General features: G+C 44.8%; 1 protein-coding gene across 1 annotated transcript; it reads right to left on the bottom strand.

Annotated features, from left to right (window-relative positions):
• Window positions 1-1,588: 1,588 nt before the first annotated feature.
• Window positions 1,589-21,388, bottom strand: C8A (complement C8 alpha chain). Its single transcript, XM_083867158.1, has 11 exons — window positions 21,177-21,388; window positions 18,971-19,067; window positions 17,880-18,024; window positions 16,669-16,813; window positions 14,391-14,580; window positions 12,534-12,734; window positions 11,005-11,245; window positions 6,578-6,706; window positions 5,804-5,961; window positions 3,589-3,811; window positions 1,589-1,874 (listed from the first exon to the last, which is right to left on the bottom strand). The coding sequence occupies exons 1-11, from the start codon at window positions 21,272-21,274 to the stop codon at window positions 1,723-1,725; spliced, it is 1,779 nt and encodes a 592-aa protein (XP_083723284.1). The 5' UTR covers window positions 21,275-21,388; the 3' UTR covers window positions 1,589-1,722.
• Window positions 21,389-22,504: the final 1,116 nt, after the last annotated feature.

A 22,504-nucleotide genomic window follows, 5' to 3' on the forward strand; every position in this document is an offset into this window, starting at 1 on the left:
AGTCCTAAGAAATCAATGTAAAGGTAAGAATTGCTTGTGAGCCAAACTGGTGCTTGGTGTAAGAGCCCTGTCTCATGTTTCCACATAACCTGGCAGCCAATGCCAATCAGCATTCATTAAATCACCTGTTGTGATCCTACATTTCACATTCCTTTGGGTGTCTAAGTCACACTGATCCATGGGTGCTTCGTGCTGCTGCATTTCCTGACACAGGAGACATCAAATTCAAGCCCTTGGGAGCAAATTCCTCTCTGGGTGAACACATTTCCTTCACCTGGAATGGCAAGGTTGGCCCAAAAGGCCACAGCTTTGCCCCCCAGCAAAGGGATTTTTCACAGAACAATCCATCTCAGGGTTTGAGACAACACGGTTTGTTGTTTTCAGGCCATGGTTTCATTTACAAGCAAAAAGAAAAAGTGGTGAAAAATTTGGCCTTTGGCAAACATGCCCACAAAAGAAAATATGGGGCCAGATCTTCAGGTGCCATAAATCAGCTGCAGTGAAGGAGCAACACTGATTTACATCAGCTGAGTGTCAGCCTGTAAATCCCCACTGACACACAGTTGAAAAACAAGCATTTCCAAGCACCTGAGCAATTTCTTTCACTAAACCACGATTCCTTTCTACTCCCTCCTTCCATTCAAATGTCTACAGAAGGGCTGCTTTGTGCTTTGAGGTTTTGGTGCTGTTGTTGTTCATAGTGCCTGATTCCTTCTCAGGGCTTTTTTTTTTCCCTCCCCCTTCTCCCCCTGCAATGAAAAGCTCAGTAAAATGAAGTGCCATTTGCCTTCCGTCCATCCCGGGTTTTTGTGGCAGTTCATTAAGGAGAGGGAGCTGCAGGCTCTCACCGTGGTCTCTGGACACAGTTCAATACTGTGTGCATTCTTGTGCTGAGATTTACGTCCCACATTCAAAAAAAGCCCCTTAAATCAAGCAGCCTGTTAGCATCTTCTCAGGCTCTGTGTGCCTGGGAGATAAAATGCCTCCGTGCTAATAGTCAATTCATCACTGATCTTACAGAGGAAAAGCCTTTGCTTGCGTGGGAACATCCTCTGCCCAACGGTTGCGCTCGAGCCACCCCATTTATTGCTTTACTTATTTATTTAAAGCCCCTCATCAGCTTGGGCTTACATTTTGCAAGGATGCCTGGGCATCTTTAGGCTGAGGCCTTCTCCACGCAGAGCAGCATATGGCTTTGCTGCAAACGCAGCCCTGGCCAATATGCTGGACTTACAGATCTGACAGCGCCAACTCACAAAAGTTTCCTGGTACATATGTCAATACCAACTGCCTGGATCGTGAGCTTTTCCTGTGCGTCCCAAAGGAAAACAGATAAACTCCCTGAGAGTCAGGCTCATTTATGTAAACACTCGCAGTGAGTTTATTTCATGACACGCTGTAGCCTTGTGGTCACCCAGCAGCTCCACCTCCTTTGGGTGCTATATCCTGGGCTGCAGCAGCTGTGCTGGGTGCTGGTGGGGCTCCTATCATGTTTGGTGGGGCTCCCATCTCATCTGGTGGGGCTCCCATCACACCTGATGGGGCTCCCATCACACCTGGTGGGGCAAAACCATGACAGCAGTTGGTCAGCAAAACCAGCACACGTAGAGCTGACGCATCACCGGTCAATTATTTCTCCCAAGGGGTAATTCTGTTGCATTCCCGGAGTATTCATGGCCCAGCCCGGGTTCCAAACCACCCCGTCCCAGGCAGCTTGGGCTTTCAGCAGGCTCTGCTCTGGAGGTCTCTGCCAGCACAGGGCTGCCCACCGTGCTGCGGGGCAGGGTTGGAGCAGTGCCGGCTGCGCCGCGATGTCCCCGCCTGGCACGGGGACCAGCCTGACCAGCAGCTCCAGCGCCCGTCAATCTCGCCACCTGGGGACACACAGAAAAGAAAGGGAAAAATGAACAAAAAAAAGGGATTTCAGGTCTGGCTGAAAATTCTCTGGATATGGACTCCCTGCTCTATCCCAGCCATGGCCAAGGTGTTGAGATGAAGGTGCTTTGGAGCCAGAGTGGATGAATCAGCATCACCCCGAACACCAAGAGCTGTTTCTTGTCCAGCTCATCTGAAACCCTCTGCCTTTCCTTTCACAGCTCTCTCTGCAGCAACTTCCTCTCCTGTGACCAATTCAAAAGTCCCCTAACGTTGTGGGGATGTTGTGAAAAGTCCTTTTGGAGATGGGGCATTTCAAAGCTTTTTCATTACAGGACAGACTGAGTTGTCAGGAGCGGTCGATACTATGGATTATGGCTGTGCTCCTGAATGATGGGAATGCTTGATGGCTGTCATTTACTGTCGTTTTTTATTTACTCATCTGGCCTTCATGCCTGGCTTGGGCACTTTATTAATCCAGACAGCACAAATGGATGCTTGTGCTCTTGCTTAGTGCTGGCTGGGAAAGCTGTGTTTTCCATCTGCTGGAACATTGTGCTTTTTAAAAAAAAAAAAAAAGTAAAAAAATTAGTGTGGTCTTCAATGAGTTTTGGAACTGAAAATTTGAAACTAAAAATTGCCCAGGAGTTAGAAGTGTGCTTGTCTCCACTGTTGCTAAAATCAAGGAGCACAGAGCTGGCCGGTCCAGTGCTCTGGTTTGGTGGCAAGTCCTGGGCTTCCCAAGCAAATTCCTGAGATTTGGAGACAACTTGAAGAACCTGAGTTTTTTAAAGAAACCCACTTTGCAGTCACTGAAGCAAAGATTTGGAATTCAGCCTCATAAACCATCTCTGATCCAACTCCTTATCTCATCACAGCTTTGATTTTCCACTGGTGAGACCCCAGCAATGAGCCCATGGTTGGAGGCTGGAGCTCTGCCTGGTGGAACTGCTCTGAAGATGAATTTTTCTGCCAGCTTCATATGCTGAGATTTAGATTTTTTTTTTTTTTTTTTTTTTTTTTTTTTTTTTTTTTGTCACCATGAATCAGGACAAAAATATCCATCCAGAACTGCAACTTTTTTTGGAAATCCAAGAGCCTGTTCCGACCTCGGCTTTTTTTGCTACCCACTTCACTTTTAGGATAGTATAGAAAGTGACAAAAAAACCATAAATATAAGCCTGTCACTTTGGAAAAACATATTTTTTCACCCCAAAATAGACACTCTAGTCAAAATGCATTCCGGGAGGGGGTGGGAAATCTGGCAGTGTAGCAATTTTTTACTAAAACAGCTTTTTTGGTGGCACGTTGTGTGTGCAATTGCTTCACCTGAGCCTTTCTCCTTCCCCTCCCTGCCTGCTGAGGTTTGTGCTCTGCCCTTTGGAGCAGCCATCCTTAGTGGGATGCCATAAACCCTCCTAGATTTAACCCAGCAATTAAACACACCCTCATTTCCACTATTTATAATAATAATAAAATATAGAATGGTTTGGGTCGGAAGGGAACATCTCATTCCAACCCTTCTGCCATGGGCAGGGACACCTTCCACTATCCCAGGCTGCTCCAAGCCCTGTCCAACTTGGACACTGCCTGTGATGGGGCAACTTGTGCCAGGGCCTCACCACCCTCACAGGGAAGATTTTCTTCCTCTTATCTAATCTAACTCTGCTCTTCTTCAATTTAAACCCATTTCTCCATCTCCTGGGCTCTCACCTGGGCGCTCTCCCTGCTCACAGGCAGGGCCTCTGTAGCCAGGGCGGCACTGGCAGGAGCAGGTGTCCCCCACCAGGACGGGCTCCCCGTTGTTGTGGCACTTCCCACAGCGGCAGGGGCTGAATTCCAGCAGGAATTCCTCCAGAGCCTTCTTCAGATGCTGCCGTTTGTTCCCCACTTGGCCAAAGTCGCTCCTGCCGAGGATTTCATAGATGGGCTGCAGCTGTGGGGGGGGAATGGAGATGGATGGCAAGGAAACAATTTCGGCTGGGCATCGACTGGGATGCCGTGACATTGCTGGATGAATTCAGGACTGGGGGAAAAACTCATTTGTCTTCCTCGACAGCTGCATGTACATCATGCAAATGTATTGCTGCCCCAGCGAGGAGCCACCGTTCCAAAACCTTCCTCATCTTGGAGGTTTGTGTGGGATTGGCTTTTCTGGACATGCTTTGGAGTTTTAGCATGGATTGGAATGATAAGTTAAAACACCCCAGTAAGCCTGGAGGGGTTTTTTTTGACTGATTTCTTAGTGCTGTCACAGTCCCTGAGATTCTTGCATGCTTTTTGCCTTTTTGAAGAAAATGTTTTGGTAAGAGCTTTGGACAGAGGGTATCATCAAAATTTATTGCCATCCTATCGCTTGCAGTGGCCAGATTGTAAAATATCCAGTAAATGCTGAGAATGAGGAATTTTGCCTATATATTTTTTGCCCTTTGATGTAGTGAAATAATACTGTCATCTACAGCTTTGGGAATGTAACTCGCTCATCATATTTTCCAGCAGCAAAATACAGTTCCTGTATACCAGTCAGCAAAAATAGTCCAGTTTGGGCAGCAATTATAACTTGCCCAACTGAATATTAATATTCAATGGTTATTAAAGCTAAAAACTTGGGGCTGTGTGAGGGCTTGTTTACATTTGTCCATCTGTGCACCTGTGAAAACACTCCCTGTCTAGGCCAGGAATTTGTTCCAGAGAAGCCCTGGGTGTCAGCTCACTGTGCAAGGCACTGTGAGAGTGATCCGTGGGGAGGATCAGGATCAGCTGGGCTTTGGGAAGAGCTCTTAGACAAATTTGCACAAGCCTGTTTGACAAACTGAGGGGGCTGTAGATAAGAGCTGCTGCACTGGACACTGGTTGCAGAGTGACTGCTCAGCTCTGGAGCAGCCAACAGAGAGGTCAGGGTATGGTTTACTGGAAAAGGGCAAGAAATTTTGCCAGAATTGATGGGAACTTGTGCAAAAGGGTGAATAACCTGCAGCTGGAACTGAAAGCAATTCTGTGTTATCAGATCTTTCTGCCACCAGGTGCTGCCCAGGAAGGCTTGCGCAGTCCTTCTTGCCCTGTCAATGACAGAGATAATTCCCAAATCCATTTTCCCTTCTCCCACTCTCTGTCAGAGCTTTCAGACCTGCTTTCAAATGAAGACAAGAGGGATAGAAATGTCCCTGCCATGAAAGAGATCCTTCCCCCTCACATCACAGCTTCTCCTGGAGCAGACTGGTGATCTTGGCATCTTGGGGTACTTGTGGTGCTGCTGACCACAGCTGAGGAGTTGTGGCCACCCCCTCTTGCCTCTGACAGCTCTGCCCTGGATTAATTGTTTTTAGGGTTGCTCTTCTCTGTCCCTTTCCATCCCCTTTGCTTGCACCCATGTCCTCCTTGCCCAGAAGGCCCTTAAGATACTTCAGTAATATTCCTATTTTTATGGGGCGTCCAGTGAAACAAAAGGGAGACTGGAGCCTTGCTGATTTTTTATGGCCACAGACCTTCTTTTTGGAATGTGGAGAAAGGACCCACCTGACAAAGCAGCCAGGAGCTCCCTGATCAGAGAATTCTTGGAGGGAGGGCTGTAACAAAACACTTTCCCCAGCCCTCTGTGAGTTCCCTGCTTACGCAGGAGGGCAGACAGCATCAGGGAGAATACTAGGGGTGAATAAAACTGCAATTCATCGTGAAGCTGTTGGGGAACACATCAGAAACTCAACCTGGCACTAATCCAGCATTAAGCTCCTTGTCCATCTCCCTGTGGATGCAGTCGGTGGGAGATGGACTCCCCATTGTGAAATGAATAAGAGGTTACCAGATCAGTGGCCCATTACATTTAATCTTGTTCTGCGATGGGATCACAATAAAAATACGAAATGATCTGCTCGACTACACTTTCATTCCTTAGAGCAGCAGAGTTTCTTGGACTGCAGAAAAGCCTTACCTGGAAATCGATAACTGCAGGATTATATTTTAATGACCTGCCCCAGTGACGATACATTTTGCCATCCCAGCTGTTCAGGAGCCCTCCACTGTAGCTGGTATCTCCCCCTCTAATCCGGGGAATAATGTCTTCCACAACTGCACTGTGGCTCTCAGGATCTGCAAAGTTGAATTGCACATGTATCACTCAGCTGCTGTTTCCACACAGGCTCCAGAAACTGTCAAATGGAGCTGAGATCAGGGGGCTGTCAGGGAGCTGCCTGTTGGGATCAGTGTGAGCACAGTGCTCTCTGCTTGTGGGGTGAGCCCTGCCACCTTATCACAAGGTGACAAGTTGAGCATCCCAAATCCTCTGAGCTGATAAGGCCTGAAGAGCCTGAACTCCTCCAGCCTTGGTTTCTATAGGACATGGGCAATAGGTCACACTCTCTGTAGCTCATTATGAAATGTACAAACCTGGGGGTTCCTACCCTCTCTGAGTACCTTTTAGAGTCAATTTTGACTTTCTATCATTACTGAGGACTGCAGCCTCCCAGCCACCCCACAGCCTCTGCTTCTAATCCAGGTATTTGCTACATTAATTCCTGCTTTTTTAAGAGGGATCAGTACTCGTGGAGACATGGACCCAAAATTTCTGTCATCCCACCTTGTCTGGGGGATGGCACCAGAGCTCCCTTCCGTCACACCTTGTGTGACCCTACACAAATCTCTGTGCCCAAGTGACCAAAACAAGCCACCCAAGGAGCCTTAACAGCCCCCTGCCCTGCTGCTGTACCAGTTTTCAGGAATCCTTTCGTTTTGCAGTCAGACTGTGTCACAGTTGCACCCAGGTCCAGGTTCCCCTTGCTGGCTCTAATGCCAAGGGACAGGCCAGCACAGGCACTTATCTCCTCAGTGCTGATGGCTGCAAACCAGAAAATAGACAGGTAAATTTAGTGACTCATGGTGTTCATTTTTCCGACTTCTTTTTTCTGTCATTGAAGAAAAGATTCAGTTATTTTCATGGCTTGTATTTCGGAGTTAAAAGCTATTCTGGGCAGAGGACAGTGGAAAACCCCAATATTTTATTGGGGTAAATTGGGCCTATCATATAATAGGTGTAAAAATTGTTTCTTTAGAAAATATTAGAAGAAAGTAAAAATCTTAAGGCTTCAGGCACAAATGTCCCTGTTTGATCTATATATTTAACAACAAACACTTGGATTTTTTTACAGACTAACCCATAGCTGTGGTAGAGCCAGGAACAGCAGCTGAAATCAATAGATCCTCATTAATTTTCCTAAATTCAGGCTCTGACCCACCTATTAATGGCCTAAGCAGCACCTTAAGGAGTAACTTAGAAAAGGTCTGTGTGCTGAGAGCTGCCAGAGCTTTCCTGCCTGCTGCTGCCAGCACCACCACATACATCATGAAAATATGTAACTGGAGAGCCATGAAGAGACTGCAGAGGGGAGAAGGGAACTAATGAGGTGGTTTCACCAAGGTAAGCAATGTGCATATTTCATACAGCCTGGTTTTATGTAAGCACTTCAGTGTACTGCAAATATAAGGCTGTTCTCTTTAGGAGTTAAAAAGTCCATTGATTTCAGTAAATGCGGGTTCTGTAAGTAATAGGTAACTTTTATGTTGCTCTTTGTTGTCAGAGGACCTTAAAGTGTTTTCCAGAGGAGCCTGGTGATCAATACCATGGTACTGAAAGGAGGCACAGAGGTCAGGGGGGTTTGTGTGTTGTGGTTTAATGGTCTGAAGTTAAAACCTCTGTCCCAGCCCCACCCTGGTGTATTGTCTGCTGAACAGCCCCAGCTCTGGGGAGCAGGGCCTTGCCTTGCTTGTGTTTAAAATATTGCTCAAACAAACACTCATGGCTCTGGTTTTGTGCAGATATGGAATGGTTTGGATTAAAAGGGACCTTTAAAGGGGCATCTGGTCCAGCCCCTCTCTCTTCTGGGAAGGGACATCTTCAACTACATGAGTTTGTTCAGAGCCCCATCCAACCTGGCCTTGAATGTGTCCAGGGATGGGGCTCCTACCACCTCTTTAGGCAATTTGTGCCATTGTTTCCCCATCCTCATTGTAAAAACTTCCTTCTTTAATCTACTTTGACCCTCTTATAATTGAAAACCATCACCCCTTGTCCTATCACAACAAGCCCTGATTAAAACCTGTCTTTCTGATAGGCCCCTTTTAAGTACTGGAAGGATGCAGTGAAGTCTCTCTGGAGCTTTTTCTTGTCCAGGCTGAACAACCTAAATTCTCTCAGCCTTTTCTCATAGGAGAGGTTCTCCACTCTTCTAAACAGCTTCATGGCCTCCTCTGGACTTGCCCCAAAATGTTCCATGGGGACCCCAGAGCTGGATGCAACACTGCACATGGGGCCTCACCAGAGGGGCAGAATCCCCTCCCTTCACTTGCACTTGGCCTTGTTGGACCTTGGGAGCTTCCCAGAGCTTGTCCAGATCCCTCTGGGGTATCACTTGCAAACTTGTTCCCTTCTGCACACTCTACAGGAGAGGCTCACTGGAGCCAGCTGGGATCTGCTCCTTGGCTTGGTGGATCCAAATCCTGCTTAGGTCCTCAGCATCCTGAGAAAGGGGTGCAATCCTGGCTTCAAACTGCTTAAAGAGACCTGAAACATGCTCCAGACTTGAGTGGGAACTGCATCCCACTGCAAAACTGGGCCCTTGAGGAAGATTAAACGTGTGGCACTCAATTACTCGCACTAAACTGTTCAACAGTTGTAAACACAGTGGGTAAAGTTCATTCACCCAAAGCAACATGAGTGATTGCTTATCTTGGTGCTGGAGTGCCATAAAATTAAACTTGAGGAACACCCTGATTAATTGATTTGCCATGGTTCCCGTTGAGTAATTATGTTCAGCGAGGGGCTGTCGATACCGTTCGCTATTGGCCGCGGCCAGATCGGGTCTTGATAAATGAAAAGTGGTGATCACTGCAAAAGGGTGGCCTCAGTAAATATTGGCACTTGGAGGAGGGGGAGGCCTGATAGGGTTGGTTTTTATTTTTTTTTTTCATATGATATAATTTGCGATAGTTAAATGTGCTCCAGTGATAAGATTTACTGCCGCGTTTTGAATTAATCAGAATATATGAAGACTCCTTCTAATTTACTCCGTGCATAATGTTCCTCCCATAAATGTTCTTGTAATGTGTGAACACATTATACTGTTTTCTGCTAAATAATAGAACCATAACAATCTATTTTAAAAACAAGTAATGAAAAATATTGATGGCAGAGCAACCAGGGACCTCGTTCTGACACATGTATTTATTTCACTCGTGACCACATCCATATAAGCCCTTGCAGCCCTGGGAGCTGGGAATGGGTCTGGCAGCAAAACTGCAGCCCTAAGCTCTGCAGTGGGCTGTGGATATCTAAATAGAGAAGGTGCTTTCATTTTCAAAATTCAGGTTTCCTAAGTGCTCAAAGTCCAGCTCTGTGCTCAGTGACCACCTAAGCTGGGTCTCATTCAGGGAGGACTCAGCCAAGGGATCTTTCTCCTCAGTTTGTGCTTTAGTCACCGCTCTATAAAAAAAAGAATTTTGTCTGTTGCAGAGCATTTAGCAAACAGCCTCATGAGCTGGATGGACCCTCAGGGTGCAGTGGTTGATCTAAAGCAGCTCCATGCACAGCCCTGTGGGGACTCAGTGATGCATCTGCAGAGCTTCAGACTCATCTTAGGAAGCTCTAATTTTAAGACTGGAGCACTTACATCCTGATCCTAACCATTCCTCAGGGAAGGAGGATAATCCTCTTGCAAACACAGCCTCCAAGCATGGCTGTGATCAACATTAGAGAAATCAGAGGGGTTTTTTTGCTAAATGCTTTCAGACAGTGGCATATCAGACACTGCAGGTGGGTCCTTCTGGGTCAGCATTGTGTGACACAGAGCACTGCTGGCTTGGGAAGGGTGGACTTCCTGGCAGAGCCTGGATTAGATGAAAATTACAGAATGGTGCTGCATTAGAATGAAAATTGCATCTCTACTGGGGCGCATTTTTGTCTTTTGCTGGACTTCAGCATCCTTCTTTCCTAAGATAAGGCATCTCCTAGCAGTAAATCTCCTTACATACACAGCAAGCACAAGATAAAGCAAAATAATAGCCTCCCTCCACATGCTCTTGATTAATTCTTTCTCTGAAATTGGCAGTCTGCTTCCTGAAGACTTGCTTGCCAAGACCTTGTTCACTTTTATATCACTCACCCTTCAAAGTGAAGAAGTGATTTGAAAAAGCATCATGTTTCCAAACATTAGGGGTTCAGGAACCTGATGAAAATTCTCTCAATCAGTAATTTCTTGTGGAAAAACTGGCATGGTTAATGTGCACTGGGGAGTGCATAGTTATCCTAATGCTGATGGGGCCAAACCATTTCAGACCAGAGGCAGAATCTGGGGCAGCACCATGAAAATTATTGGAATTACTGAAATAACAGCAATTTGCACTTGTTGTCCAAGATCACAATTTCCTTCTCCATCAGTCTCTGGCCAAGGCAGTGGTACCTTCAGCACAGCAGAGTGATGGCCCTTAGGGAAATGGGATCTATTGCATTATTGACACCTTTACAAAAGTTGGCAACCTGGTTATTGAGCTAAAATCCCATATTATTGCTCTGTATCCCATTTTTGATTAGGAAAAATGTTATGCTTTTGACTTGCCAGCAATGGCAATTCTCACGCTCTTGGTGACTGCAGTGGGTGTTTTAACTAACTGAGATTTAGAGGTAGGGCTCTCCAGCCTCATGCACTCCAATTTGTTCAGAACTGGAGCTAACAGGAGTCTGTTAGTCTCCAGATGTGGCACTAAGCAGAGTAAAGTGGCAGAGGTATTGCCAAGTGCAGTGCAATATTTCCATTTACAGAAAATTGTGCTGTGAACAGGCTGAAACGTGAGAGGGCTGATTTGCTGAGCTCTAGGTGGGTGCCTTTGCAGCCTTCAAGCATTCATGGTGAACAAAGGTGACAAGAAATAGGAGAAGATTAGCAAGTGACACTGAAAAAAATGGAGAAAATAATGCTCAGGTTCCTTCCTTAATGACGAAACCTTCACCCAGGTACTTCTGAAGCACATTTGGTAACACTCAAGCTAATCCCAAGCCACGTGGCCAGTAGTGCCAGCAGGCTGGAAATGCCAGATTTAAAACAGAAAGCTGAGAACAGAGAATATATTTTGATTTTTTCTGACCTTTTCTTCTCATTTCCTCCTTATTGATGACGAGGATGTACTCAAAGACTCCCCCCATGGTGCCAGATGTCATGAAGTGGGTGCCATAGTCGTTGATGAATTTGGCATACATGCCATAGTTGTAGGTGTCTGGGAGGTCCTGCAGGGACAGCAGCAGATCTTCATCCAGAACAATGTTGTCCCTTCTCATCTTGAAGCGGGCCGTCTGCACCTTGGTCACTGCTCTGATGAATCCAACATCCTGCAGGTAAAGGAAAGAGGAGCTGCAGTCCGCATTAATTTAAACAAATGAATTTCTAGTCTTCAGGCTTGCAGAGAAGTCTCTGACTGTCGGTGTAGGAAAACAAGCCCAATTTTAAATGAAATAAGGGTAGTTCTTTTTTTAAAGTCTCTTGCTGATGTGCTGTGGAGGTGGAGAGCCTTGAGGGCTTGGATTCTACAGGGGTTTTATTGTGTGAATACAATCAGAGTTGGGCTCCATATGATTCCCCTCCATTCTCCATTTCTGCAATTTCTTTTTCTGGTTTCCTTTCCATACTGTTTATTCCCTTTTAGCTTTTTTCACCAACTCAGCGAGTGACAAAGCACAAGGGTCAAGCCCAGCCCAGCAGAGGGGAGATTCTCTGGCCAGGAAGATGCTGATGGAGGGAGAATTTCCTGGATATACCACCAGCTCCAAGGCTCCACCTCTGTATTTGCTATTGCTTTGGACAAGTCTCCACTGCAACATGAGCAGCCCTTTAAATGATTCCTCCAATAACTGATCATCATTTAGCTGCAAACATCATGTGAGTCTGGACAAGGGCACAGTAAATACTATAATGGTGCTCATTTCAAACAGCTTTTAAGGGCATTTTAACTCGGAACACCATCAAAGTAATTCTTCTTTATTGTTTTCTGTCAGCAGCCTGGAGAGAAGTGGAGATGGGGCACGGTAAATGTGGGAAATACCAGCACTCATGTTATTAGATTGGAAAGAGGTCAGCACAGCCAGTCCATGATGTAAACCCTCTGTGAGAAGTGCACCCTATTATCAGGTACTATTTTTTCAGCGCGGTGTTTTAACCTCCTGTAGAAAGTAGCCAATTTCCCCGTCATGAGGCAGCTCGTATTAATTTGAGCAAGATATATTTGCTACCAGAGATCATTCCTCGAGGATAATTGTTTTGATCAGCATCTTGATATTCCCTCCTCCCTCATCGTCACTTTTTAAGCATTTTTTTATTTATGTGCTTTATGTAGCCATGAAACAGGATGGGGTGAGATGACATGTGCCGTGGCACTCCGTAATTCAATTTTATTCCCACTCCCTGTTTGCTGAAACATACCAAGAACAGCAAACAGGGTTACTAACGATCATACACTCGCAATTACGTGAACAAATTAAGGTACAATTACCCTGTGTTAAAAAATGCAATTGGGAGAATAAACTGACATAAGTTACAGCCACACCATGCGATGCACAGATGATGCGACTGGAGCAGATGCGTCACTGATTTGGTCGGGGTGTTTGTTTTGTTTTTTTTTACCTTTGCATCGTATTGTGTGAAATTCTTCAGGGATCCTTTGCCACCTGATAAAGTGAGGCCCAAGTTAAACATGAGATTTGAACCTCCAGGCCCAATTCCAATGGTGAAGCCCGTGGTTTTGGATTCATCTCTTTTAAGGGCGTCAAGCAGGTCCTTTGAATCATCATAAAACTCAAAAGCAAATCCAGAATCAGCATGAGCCTAAAATGAAAGGAGCAGACATTAATTTTTAAGGTGCTTCCCTTCCTTTTTAATCTGTGTTTCTTGAAGCAATACCTCTGTTAAAGCCCACAGTGCTCCTGACAGCACCAGCACTGACTTCAGTGAATGTGGAATAAGGAATTAAGTCCTGTCCCATATTTGGAAATATGTGAGAAGTGTGAATAAAGCCAAGCATTTTGCTTCATCCATCTCCAAGCAGGGGAGAGGTTTGTGTTTAGCCACTCAAAGCCAGAGCTTGTAATGATACCTATTAAGACACTTCCCATTCTAAAACCCTCCTTCTGGTTCCTTACAGCTCTGCCAAATCCTAACGATTTGGACAGAAATTTTTTCTCTCCAGCCCGCTTCTGGATAAATTTATTTAGAAAAAGAAAAATTCAACATTTGTTTACAATGGTAAGGTGAGAAAACAAGCACTATTTTGCCTGTGTTTTAGAGAAGTGACCTTTTCCTTGACAGCTCTACTTTGCTGGCACATGGAATCAAGCAGCTCTGCTGGGTCTGGGCTGTGCTATTTGCCAGATGTGTAAAAACCCAGCCCCAGTGTTCAAACTGGGGACTAAGGGACTCTGCGTGCTGGGAGGACATGAAAGCTACTCGCATTGATTAATATTTCCCAGGAATAATGTGTTCTCATTCACTCATTCATGTCAAAAAACATGGTAAATATTTAAAGTGTGGCCAAGGCACCCACTTATGATGCGGGACACCCAAACTGAATCCTTGCTCTGCTTGGATCAGTGTCCAGCATCAGATATGACCTTATGGACTGTAGGTGTTGTGATCCTTGGGGATGGGTTTCAGGATCCCTGTCTCACTCAAAATTCGGATTTATGCCCCTTGTAGTCATGACATAGACTTCAAATGCTTTCAAAGATTGAACCAGCAGCATTGTTACCATTTTACACATGGCCAGCTCCATCCCTAGAGAGGCAAAGGGCTTGTGCAAGCTCTACAACTCATTAGTGTGGGAAATATTAAAGATAATAAGGCTTTTAGAAATCTGTGAAAGCAGGCCCCCAAAATAGAAGGAGCTGAAGAATTTAGACTCACCTGTAACTGCGAAGTTTGAAAGTAGGAAAAGTTACAATAGTACAGCAAGGAAGGACATAAAACAATAATCTGAGTCTTAGGTTTGGCTAGGATAGATCTCATGGCTGCAGAAAAATATGCTTAGCAAGACAGTAGAAAGTTTTAAGCTTAATAATGGAATATAGTTTATTGTTAATAGAAAACATACAAGAAAGTATTGTTTGAAGCAGTCTTTCTCTTGGTGGTGTTTTGCTGGTTTTCTCTTGTCTGGGAATCAAACCTGGGTTGTGGCAGTGATAGCACCAAATCTTAAACACTAAACCACCAAACCACCATGGAAACACCGTTTTGAGAAAGGAGAGTTGTTTGCCAAGATTGTTTTGAGAAAAAGCTTTCTTGAGAATTTTTTCCTTGGGAAAAAGTCCGCAGCTGCCAGCAGGCTAAAAATCTCTCAGCCCCACAAATGCTGCGAACCAGCATTTCCACCACCGACTGCCTGCTGAGCTACCTTAAAGACAACCTGTGCCTGATCTCTTTGTGGGAAGTTTGGCCTCTTTTTTTGCTGGGAAACCACTGCTGTGTTTGGCCTCCCAAAGCACCCACCAGGAACTGGAAGACGTGGAAGTTGTAAGGCTTGCGGAAATACTTCTCGTCGTCCCCGTAGTACAGGCGCTCGCAGGTGGTGTCGTACCGCAGCTCCCGCCACTCCCCGTTGTACACGTACTCACAGAACCCTCCAAAAAACCCAGGGTCGTAGATGTTCTGCCTCCCTTCCTGCGTCAGGATGTTGTACCTTGGAAAGGATCAACAGTTCAGCACCGTGAGTGTTGTGTCCAGTTCTGGGCCCCTCAGTTTAGGAAGGAGGCTGAGATGCTTGAGCGTGTCCAGAGAAGGGCAACAAAGCTGGTGAAGAGCTTGAAAAACAAGTCATATGAAGAACAATACAGGGAGCTGGGGTTGTTTAGCCTGGAGAAAAGGAGACTCTGAGGTGACCTTATCACTCTCTATAACTTCCTGAAGCGGGGTTGGTCTCTTTCTCCAGGCAGCAACTGACAGAACGAGAGGACACAGTCTCAGGCTGCGTCAAGGGAAATATAGGTTGGATATTAGGAAGGAGTTTTTCACGGAAAGAGTGATTAAATACTGGAATAGTCTGCCCAGGAAGGTGGTGGAGTCACTATCCCTGGATGTGTTTAAGAAAAGACTGGATGTGGCACTCAGGGCCATGATGTAGTTGGGGTGTTAGGTCTGGGTTGGAATCGATGATCTTGAAGGTTTCCTCCAACCTACACATTCTGTGATTCAGGAGGTTGAACTCTATTTCAACCCCCATAGCTTGTCCATAGGTTATCCATAGCACTGAGGTTTTATTTCCTCAGTCGCTGTCACAGGGTTCTCCTGACACTACAGGTTGTCTATGCTCAGGCCTCCTGAGGAGCTGGAAAAGAACTTAAAGCTGGGTTGAGTTTGTTGTCTTGTTGCTGTCTCCTTCCCAGAGCTACCAGGAGACAAGCAGCCATTTTATTTTCAAGGCATTAGTTTGGATTCACATGTGAGAAATGGAAGAAATCAGGGAAGTTGCCCAGCCCCTCCCAGTAAGTGCAGCCATGAAAGTCTCAAAGTCCTGGAATTCCTCCAGGTTCCTCTTGAGCCTAATGCATCTCATTGTCACAAAGTGCTTCCTGGCATTCTCTGCAATTATTTTCTATCTTAATTTCATCTCTTTCTTTTTAATAATGGTCCCCTTTCTCAGGGTAGTTAACACCCTCCCTAGACATGAAGCCTGTGCTTTGCCAAGTCTGTCACTTATTATTTCCTTATTCCTCCTTCTTCCTGCTCTCCAGCCCTCACAGCTGCTGCCCTCTGAAATCCTCCTATTACTTAATATTCCATGTAATTCCGTGGCCCAAAGTGAAAGCGTTATTTAAACTAGACAGCAGCACTGCTCTTCTCAACAGGGAACCATCTTTTAGGACTAAGACAGCAAATGCCTTTGCTTTTTTGTGTTCTGCAGGAGAAACACTTCAGAGAGCAGAATTAAACAGGGTTCTCAGTGAAAATTAATGCGTGCCTTCTAAGACTTTTGATGGACCCTCCCAGGCCCTGGGCCAGAGGGACATTTATCTCAGGGACTCCAGAGAGTGTTGGATTGAGCTGATGGGAAAGTTACGCAATGGCTGGCTCCATTCTCATCCTGTAGCCCATGTTCATAAAATCCTAGAATAGTTTGGGCTAGGAGTCACCTTAAAGATCATCTCATTCCAACCCCTCTACCACAGGCAGGGCCATGTTCTCCAAGGGAAACTGAGCAGTAGCTTGGTTAAAATACAAGATTTTCAACAAGGGTGTCACAGTCATAATTTGCATTTCAGTTTCATTTTATTCTGGGTTTCTCTTTTGCCTGTATTACCTAATAAAAATTTGAAACTGAACAGGGAAACACTTTTCATGGATAGGAGTATTTACATATACTCGTGTGGAGCTCAGGCTCTCTGCCTTGAATCTGTGCTCTGAAGTCCTAAATCCTGGAGTTAAATCTCCTTTAGGATGAATGCCAGCAGGGTGCTGCACCTCCAAAGTCTGCTGTTTGCTTTAGTCTATTGCTTTTAACAACTGGAGAAAGCTGTGAGGTAACTGGCATATATTTTTTCAGGAGTATAAAAACGGGCATCACAAGTGCTGTGGTCAGGTAATAGATCTGAGACAGAATTTGAAATAAAAGCTGGAATGAACCCATGGTCACATGGGACAGCTCCTCCCCTTTGGGCTTTGCACAGCCCCTTATCAATTCATGGATCACCACTATTACTAAGGAAGAGCAATGGAAGAAACATAATCCTGTTTTGATTGCAAGAGGAGCCGCTATCGATTAATTACTCACCCTTGGACTGCTTTTTCCACCCCTGGGATTGGGAACAGATGTTCACAAGGGCTTTCAATATCTTCATCCTCACAGTTATCCTCATCAGAGCCATCTCTGCAGTCTCTGTCCCCGTTGCACACGAGATGCCGTTTAATGCAGCGCCCTAAAGTGCACAGATGCAGGCGGTGGCTTATCCGCCCTCCAGAAATCCTGGCTGGCAGCTTGCACTGACTGTGCTGTTTTTCACCCACCTCTCAGGGCCACAAGGACTCATGCTGGCTGTTATTCCATAGGGAGTTTGCTTTTCCAAGCTTCTGGGAGCAGCACAGAGTCCAAGCTGGCCACTCCCATGGGCTTCTATCAGCTGGGAATCAAGGAAAGGTCACCTCGCTGTCCTGACTTTTCTTTTCTAAAATCACACTCTTGGAAAGTTGCCATAGGGAATAGCTTCACCCTTTGGCTTAAGGAAGTCAACTCCCTCTTATTAAAGTGCAAGTTTTCCTCTTCCTATTGCAGGAGGCATTTGGGGAGTTTATTGCAATAATTAATTGCAAGAATGGATATTTGCAGAAAGGTTATGTGGAAGGGCTTTTGCTTCTTGGACCGTGGAGAAAGCCTTAAGAAGGGAACTGGCACTGCTGAATTTACCGCAGTGGAGTGATGATAACCTACTCCAGCTGATGAGCTGGTCACAGAGCCGACCTGTGGCTCCAAATTTCGACAGAATTTTCGTTAAATGCTCAGGAAGGAAGTTTGAGTCGTTTGTGTAGAAACAAAAATCTGTCAAGACTAGTCAAAGTTTCAGAGAACAGCCGTTTTCTATCCTAATCCTCAGAGCTGGAGGTGGCTAAAAATAACTAAATCACCCCAACAGATTGCTGGTTGGATTGATGATTGAACTCTGTCTCTAGCAGGGGAGAAAGCGGCGCGTTGTTGGGAGCGCTGTGCCCACCGAGGGGAGTGTGAGCACACAGCAGTTGGAACAGAATATTCCCACTCTCTTTGTTCCACTAAAAATTCACATTCTCCATGCCACACAGTATTCTTTTCTATCCAAATCTGAGTGCAACATGGATGGATTTCTGTAAAAGTGGGGGGAAAACACTGAAGATGGGAAAAAATTACTGCTTTCACTTGTAGCGGTTCACCTTCCTGCTGCCCACGGCAGGGGACTGATACCCCTAGGCCCAAAAACCTCTGTGGCAGGAATTTGTGCCTGGTTGACTCACCTGTTTCCTTGCACTGGAAGTCCTGCCCACACCCTGGTGGCCCTGTGCACGTTGTCTCAGCTTGGCAGGCTTGCTCATCCCAGAGATGTCCCGCGCAGCGTCGCCCTCCAAACTGCGCTGGCTGTTCCAGCCGCCGGTACCGGTGCTGCACAGAGACACAGCCTGTATCCCCCACAGACATCCCCTCCAAGGGCCATAAAGCCACCAAAACTATCCTTTTAATACACATTCCTATTTTTATGCATGTGTGTGGCTTGAAGACTTTGTACGTGATAAAGTTAAGGGGGTCAGCAGAGAGCTGGGAGCTCAGATTTGCCTGGAGTTCATCCCTGTGAACTTAGATGGGGCTGGAATGGCTGTTTTAAGAATGTCTCTATTTTATTATACCTTGGGAAAACATGGCATTTTTCCAGCTGCATATGCTTTGTCCTGCAATGCACCAGGCTCAGATGGACACAGACACTAATTACAACACTGATCCTGCAACATTTCTGATGGATTATTAATGAGAATTGCTGCTCTTTAAACTAGGAAGGGAAAAAAAAAAAAAAAAAAAAGGGGAGAAGAGCCATATTTTTTACTGATAATATACTGTCTATAAGCACAGGAACAAAAAAAAGCAGGGATAAAATAAACTCAGTAGAAAGCAGAAATATGTCAGGTATTTGAAAATAAATTCTCAAACTATGAAGACATATGTGAAATGATATAAAAATATGAGAACAGGAGCTGATGCATGAAGGCTGCTCCTAATTTCTTTTCACTGGACTATTTGCATTAGGAATCAGGGGATACTTAATTAAATCTGAGACAGAAAATGAAGAAAGTCTTGGACAAGTATTCTGGCCTGATTGTTCCACCATTTGCCTTGATTTTGTTTTTCCTGTTTTGCTGCCTTGAATAAATTTATTCCCCAGTTTACACCAGGGTAAATAAGAGCCTCTCTAGCAGAGGAGCATTTCCATCATATTTGGATGAGTTTACTGGGTGCTTCAGAATGATGAATATGTATAATATATATAATTAATGTGTGTACATCCTCATCACAGACACATCTGAAGATAAATGAATACATTACAGTGGATCCTTACTTTTTTCTCTTGGCAAGGGAAGCAATCAGTCCATCCTGACCACTGGCTCAGATGACAGTCGACAGGGGCTGGAGAATTAACATCTCTGCTGCTTCTTCTAGGGAGGGGAAGAAACACTGGTCTGAGGTCTTTGAAGCTGTGTTTTGAGAGAGACTGGAGGCTGGAAGGGGGAAAATTATCTGTGTGTGTGTGTTTTTCCACCAGGAAGCTGGTTTGTAGAAAACGGGAAGCATCTCAAGATGTCCCATCCAAGTATTCATCATCAGAATTGAGTAGGGCCTGCAGGTGCAGTACCTGGAGATTTTTTTCTTGGGATTCCTGTTCTTCCAAGATATCTTTGCCCTTTCCAATGGGTAGATCACAATTAAACACACACACACACACATACATATATATATATACATATATATATATATATATATGACCAACCACCCTTAATAAACAGGAGGAATGTCGTGAAGGGACAGGTTTTAAAGCAAAACTAATTATTTTGCCTTTCTTTTCAGAAGCACATCACAATCTCCAAGAGCAGGGATGTTTATCACTACTGAGCCTGTTTTGATGTCACTTTCTTTACACCAGTGTGGACTCGTGGTCAGGATTTTTCCTGGCGACTGTGAGATCAGATCCTGGTTTCCATGGGCTTTGTGGAGGGATGGGAATGGCTGCACCAGCAGTGCTGAGAGAACAAGGCACAAAACACCTTGACTAGGAATCCTGTTGGTTGAGTATTTCTAAAGCAAAAATACACAAATTCTGAGATGAAGAAGATAACTAAAGGAATATTATAAGGAGAAAAGGGCAAAGGTAAGGTATTGTAGTGACTGTTGGATCAGACTCTCTGCACATACTCTGAATATCACTACACAACAGCCAGAAAATACTTCTCCTTCCTCCCAGCCCAGTCATTATAATCTCTAGTTCTGTCTCCACTCCTAAAACCTCCATTTGTATGAGCCATTTCTTTGTCTTGAGGAGAAATCTGTGGCATGCAAATACAACCCAGCATTTGCCACAGCCTTCAAAGCATTTTGAGGGTTTATTCTGAGCCAGAACATTATTTTTTATTTTTATTATTATTTTGGTGATTAACTAATGAGCAGTCTGTTTTACTTCCAAGACTGCAGTCCAAAGAGAAATATTGATAATTAGCAGAGGTATAGAACTCATGGGGGATTCATCAGAGGCTGGGGAAGAGAGAGATTTACTAAATGAAAGCCACAGCAGCTCAGTGAGGGAGGCTGTGGGTGCAGATCCCTGTGTGAAATAGAAACCCTGCAGATGAGCCCAGAGCTGGAGGACACGCAGGTATTGATGCCTTTTTGCTCTGACAGGAGGGGATTTGTGGGCTGCATCCTTCAGCACTTCGCAAAGTACTTAATTGGCTCACCTTCGATTGGATTTTACATTTACCTCTTCATTATTCTGCCTTGTTTGATAAGTTCATCAAACATCAAAAATCTCGTCTTTGTTCATTTTCAAAAGGGATTATCGGAATAAGCCTTCATAATTAAGTGTATCACTACCACAGTTTTTTTTCCTTTCTGCCTTCTCCTTGTCTCCATGTTCCAATTATCACTGATACCTTTTTTTGATCCTCCTAAATCATATTTGCCTTTACAACAGGCTTGAATTTAATAGCTGTAGAAAAAAAAAAAAAATAATCCACCCATTTCCCCATCATGACACTGTAGCTTTGGAAAAAATGTAACTTGTTTATTCCTTTCCTTCAAAGCCCAAGTGACACTCAGGTTAATAATATTGTTCATGGGAGGAAAAAACAAACCTGAGGTATGAGGATCTGGCTTGGGCTGAAAACTGGGTTATTCACATGCACTTGTTGGCTTCATGTTGTAGAATGTAAAATAATTATAATGCAAAAGAATATGAAAAATATTAACTCATAAATCATCCTGTATAGAGAATTCATTTCAAGTGCCCAAACCCAGCCTGGTAATTTCAGTAAGGGAGTTTAAGAAGGCTTAATAGTCATCTGTAAAAGGAAAACCGTTGTGCAAACAGTTCCTTTAAGAAGGAATTACAATGCCAGGCTTGGGCTTTGGACAGCTGCCAATTTTTAATTTTTTTTTTTTTTTTTCCTCCTGGTAGCTTTGTGCACATGCCTCAAGTCAGGACAAAAGTGATGGGCTGATTGACAGGCTGGTAAAATTCCTGTATGGAAATCTGGGGGAGGGAACAGACTTACCTGTGGGAAGGCAATGCCTGGAGCTCCCTGCACACCGTGGCCTGGGCTGGTGTTAGAGACAGGATCAAGGCACAGAGCTGAGCCAGGCCCCACCACATTGCTTTGCCATATGTAAATGTTTTAGATAGATCAGCTGCAAACAAAAGCTTTTAAGTTTTTCAGGACTGCTGGAAGGAGCAGGGAGCCCACCAGGCTCCGAAATGCTGCAGTAAATCATTGACAGCAGCACAGATCGAATCACAAAGAATCAGGACACATCCCAGAGGCCTTTGCCCTTTTGGAAACAAATTCCCAGTTTTCTGGCAAGGAAATATATTAAACTGTGCAACTGTTTCCACATTAAAGTCAATCAAGTCCTATTGCAGCAGTGTGTTTCTTATCCACCCTGCGCCCTCTTTTAATTTGAAGGAGGAGGAAACTCGTGTTATTTCCCACAGTGACTTCACTGTAATTTTGATGTGTCTGGTTGCTGACCAGGGAAAAGCTCCCCAGTACAGCAAATTGAAGATTAGCACAAAATTGTGTTAGGAGGAATGTGTACCTTCCAGATACATGAAGGAAATGTCAGTTCAGCTCCCTGCCCTCGCCAGCCCCACGAGGCAGTTTCCCAGCTCTAAAGCTGATGTGAGTTATCACCTGGCTTTTGGATGGCCCTACACGGCCACTGCAATGTGAAAATCAAATTCCTTGTTCTCTAAAGTGATTTGGGGGGAGGAAAACATCCTCTACACCTGAAATTGTTGTGGCCATACCTTGTGCAAACCCATCTGGTCGTGGTGGCTCTAAGGCTTTTATCTGGGTGGCATCTGAGTGGATGTGCACAACACCACAGAAAGCAAGAACACCACAGGTTATTTATTATTAAGATAATGGTCACAAGATGACAATATTTAATTCTGTCGTGTTAAAAGAAAATAAAAATGTCCATGGGAGAAACGCTTGATCACAGCCCAAGTTGCCTCATAGCTGTTTCTTCAAGCTTTCACAGCCTCCAAAGTGCCCCTAAGGGCCCTGGGCAGGCACAAAAATGCACAAGGAATCTGTATCTTCATTAGGTGTCAGTTAAAAAAAGGAGTAAGAGATATATGGAGAGTTGTGTGTTCAAACAAGTGCCTGTTTCTCCCTGCTTTTTCTTCTGCATAAGCAGGCTGAGCTGCTTCGTGCATAAATGAAGTGTTCCCAGCAGACAGCTGGAAGTTTGAACCTCAATAAATTCAAGAGAAAGTGTAATTATTGTAGGAAAGTCGGGTCTTGGGCTATTATAGCTGTTAAATAGACAGTGAATTGTCCTGTGTCCACAAAAGGCAGGGCTGGAAGTGTCATTTTGT

The sequence above is a fragment of the Zosterops lateralis genome (genome assembly GCF_965231275.1).
Source record: "Zosterops lateralis genome assembly, chromosome: 9".
Classification (NCBI taxonomy): Eukaryota; Metazoa; Chordata; class Aves; order Passeriformes; family Zosteropidae; genus Zosterops; species Zosterops lateralis.

Bases quoted from the DNA above. Each gene is read 5' to 3' on its own strand.
- C8A (XM_083867158.1), bottom strand. From the start codon at position 21,274: ATGTGGTGGGGCCTGGCTCAGCTCTGTGCCTTGATCCTGTCTCTAACA. The intron at 19,068-21,176 runs GTAAGTCTGTTC...TCCCCTCCCTAG, and splicing joins CAGGCATTGCCTTCCCACAG to AAGAAGCAGCAGAGATGTTA. The intron at 11,246-12,533 runs GTAAAAAAAAAC...CTTTACCTGCAG, and splicing joins TCACACAATACGATGCAAAG to GATGTTGGATTCATCAGAGC.